Source organism: Lactuca saligna, chromosome 2 (assembly GCF_052625555.1).
Source record: "Lactuca saligna cultivar CGN05327 chromosome 2, ASM5262555v1, whole genome shotgun sequence".
Lineage (NCBI taxonomy): Eukaryota > Viridiplantae > Streptophyta > Magnoliopsida > Asterales > Asteraceae > Lactuca > Lactuca saligna.
In genome coordinates this window covers 147,196,526-147,200,245 of record NC_136418.1, presented here as the reverse complement: position 1 = coordinate 147,200,245, position 3,720 = coordinate 147,196,526, and the positions used below count along the sequence as shown (strand labels likewise).

Below are 3,720 nucleotides of genomic sequence, written 5' to 3'. Positions count from 1 at the left end.
AGAAATTTGGGAACCAGAAAGAAGGTGTCGATAGAAAATCTTTAATAATAAAATAATAATAATAATAATAAATAAAAACACAGCACTATTCACAATATGAATTTATTATTAGTTTTTTCAGTCCAAAAATTGTGAAAATTAAAAAAGTTATAAGCTGAACTTTCTCAAATCAACGTTTTGTTTATGTTGTTTGTTAATTAACAAGTTTTTCGTATACACATTTTTAATTACTATACAATCCAATATTTTCATACACTTATATATTATCAATTTATATAGAATCTCTAAAAAAACAAGAAAAAACAATTCTAATATAAAGATATTAATAAACAACTCTATTTTGAAGTTTTTTTAATAACAAAGCTCCTCTACAAATTTTACTATGATGCTTAAATGAAGAGATTTGAAAGGGTAGCCCCAAAATCACGTATATAAAGGCTACCATGATTGAACAATCCTCACCAATCCATCAACCCCTCGTTCTCTCGTCTCTTGTCCCACTAAACCCTTCTTTAAACTCCTTAATTTCCGAGAGATTTTCGAAGAGACGATGGTGGTGGCCGAGAGTGGCGGCGATACGGTGGTGGTGATAAGAGAGTACAACCCAAAAACAGACATTGAGAGAGTAGAACAGGTGGAGAGAAGCTGTGAGGTAGGCCCAAGTGGTGAATTCTCACTCCACGCCGACCTCTTAGGCGACCCTGTTTGCAGAGTTCGCAACTCTCCTGCGTATCTCATGCTGGTATACATAATTGAAATCTTAATCAAATTTTAATTTCTTATTGTGTATTTATGTTCACTGAATGTCGATGGAATTTTCAGGTGGCGGAGATGGTGGTGAACGGCGGTGGAGATGAGACGAGAGAGGTGGTGGGGATGATTAGGGGCTGCATCAAAACCGTTACATGCGGTAGAAAAGCATGCCGGAAAGCTAATTATCCGCCGGAACTTCGCCCTGTCTTTACTAAACTTGCCTATATTTTAGGCCTACGAGTCTCTCCATCTCACCGGTATACATATCGACATATCTTTTTTATAAAAGACAAAACAACACATATTTTTAAAAAATTAAAATTAAAACGAACAAACAATCGAATTTTATGAAATGACTACTGAAAAAACAACTTTTTTAGTTTCAAAATTATTATTCTTACTACATTTTTCAATTGAATATTATTCAGAAAATAATCTTTAAATTATGTGCTATATTTGATTTATATTAGAAGATATTAAAACTTTTGAAGCAACACTCAATGATGAGAAAATTGCCAAAATTAGAAAAATGGTAGTCCCATCATGAAAACAAACTACCCAGTAGGCCTCATCGGTTATTTTTTTGTACTTCTAAAAATAGAAACACATTTTATACTCGTTCTCAAAAAATATAAATACTATCGTTTGAAGAAATATAAATGAAGAATAATATATTCAAAAATAGTAAACCTCTATATTATTATCGTCAAATTATAAGTTAGCTATTTTTATTATTATTAAACTCAATTTTTAATTATTTTAAATGAAATTACAGGAGAATGAAAATTGGGTTAAAGCTCGTTTCTCAAATGGAAGATTGGTTTAGAAACAACGGCGCCGAATATTCATACATCGCAACCGACGCCACCAACAAACCTTCCGTTAACCTCTTCACCGGAAAATGCGGATACTCAAAATTCCGCAACCCTTCAGTCCTCGTCCACCCAGTGTTTGCCCACCGCCTCCGAGTCAACCACCGAGTCAAAATCATTAAACTCTCACCATCCGACGCTGAAACCATTTACCGCCACCGATTCTCCACCACCGAGTTCTTCCCACGAGACATCGACTCAGTACTCAGAAACAACCTAAACCTTGGCACGTTCCTCGCTGTTCCAAAAGATTGCCCGCATTCAATATCATGGGCCGGGTCGGATCGGTTTCTTTCCAACCCGCCTGGGTCATGGGCTATCATGAGCGTTTGGAATTGTAACGACGTGTTTAAGTTGGAAGTTAAAGGGGCGTCGAGGTTAAGGAAAGGGTTCGTTAATACAACCCGGGTCTTGGATCGGATCTTTCCTTTTTTGAATTTACCTTCTTTACCCAAGATTTTTAACCCGTTTGGGCTCCATTTGTTATACGGGTTTGGTGGGGAAGGTCCGTTTTATCTGGATTTTGCAAAGGCTTTATTTGGTTTTGCTCATAATTTAGCAAAGGAGCACAAGTGTGGAGTTGTGGCGACTGAGGTATCGAGTGAAGATCCACTCAAGTTGGTGATTCCACATTGGAAAGTGTTGTCATTTGTGGATTTATGGTGTATCAAGAGACTTGATGAAGATTATAGTGATGGTTTTGTGGGGGATTGGAGAAAATCACAACCTGGTTTATCTTTTTTTCTCGATCCTAGAGAGTTTTGAAAGGTCTTGATGTTGAAAGTTGTTGATGTATATTTGATAAAATCATTAGAGAATACAAAAATGTTTAAAGTTTAGACTTTGAAGTAAAGTCTAATCGCTTGTTTAGTTTTTAGTATTTGTAACGAGTGGATGGGGGAAACTGGGAAAGGAAGGAAATGTGTTTTGGAAGGGGGTATATATTCTAAAGTGGGACCTATATGGTATTTTACTCCTTTTATGTAAATAAATGGTAAGCTTTTGTAGATCCTTTTTCATCCAAACATTGCCAAGATTTTTTTTCAATTTCATGATTTTCACAAGATTCTTTGTTATCGTCTAATCTGTGTATTAAGTATTGATAGAAATTGACTAATTGAGGATTGGAAAAGACGAATTAGTATTTTATGAATTTTTGTATGATTCATTTTCCTTGATCAATAATTTAATTATATGTCTATGTATCACGGATTTTGGTTTATTCAAATTAGTGGGTTAGACAAACGTCTTGCTTATTGTGGGATACTTAAGATGTTCTCCTTTGAAATTGAAGCTTCAAATTTTGGCATTAAGAGTAGTTTAGAAATATATTACATTTATCATTAAAAAAATGTCATAAAAAATTAAAACCAATTAAAATTACTTTATTCTTTTGAAAAAGACTCGATTCATTTTTAATGTGGGTTGTAAATTAACAAGCTCTCCATATGAATTTTTTTTTCAAACAGATGTGTTACCAAGTTTAATCAACTTATACAAAGACAATAAAATTAGACAAATACAAATATGTGGATCTTATAAATAAATCGATATAAAACTCTACTATTTTGGCCATCTTTTGAGTTTTTTCAACTAATGAGTTGATGATATGTGACATTAAAAAACATAACAAATAAATTATTCTATTGTGTTATGGTCTCAAATTGATAGTGGTAATAAAAGACATCATTTTCAAGCTACAAAAATTTACTGGAGAATTAAATCTATAAGGTAATAATGTTTTGACGTATTGATAACGAGTCAATTCAGAAGTCTTTAGAAGCTTCTCAAGTCTTTGAAGATGCTTCAACTTTAACATATTTTTCCTTAGTAAAATCCAACTCAACTAACATTACATCAAAGGCCTTTAGAAGCTTTTGAAGTCTCTTAAAGATGCCTGACTTTATATATTTTGCCTTAGTTAAAATGCATTTTAAAAGACTTGGAGAAGTTTCTAAAGTGTGTCCATGTCCTTCATGCAGATTTTGACTACAAAATTTAACTTCTTATATTGTTACACCCTTGCTCTCCATTTATTTCCACTGAAAATCTCAGTGGAATAGAGAAATTTCGGAGGCAGGGATGGGAACACTGA

The 3,720-nt window shown here is 33.5% G+C and overlaps 1 protein-coding gene across 1 annotated transcript; it reads left to right on the top strand.

Annotated features, from left to right (window-relative positions):
* Positions 1–394: 394 nt before the first annotated feature.
* On the top strand, positions 395–2,672 carry LOC145031988 (putative N-acetyltransferase HLS1). The gene is made up of 3 exons (XM_078980649.1): positions 395–742; positions 823–1,010; positions 1,529–2,672. The coding sequence occupies exons 1-3, from the start codon at positions 551–553 to the stop codon at positions 2,388–2,390; spliced, it is 1,242 nt and encodes a 413-aa protein (XP_078836775.1). The 5' UTR covers positions 395–550; the 3' UTR covers positions 2,391–2,672.
* The last annotated feature ends 1,048 nt before the right edge of the window (positions 2,673–3,720 follow it).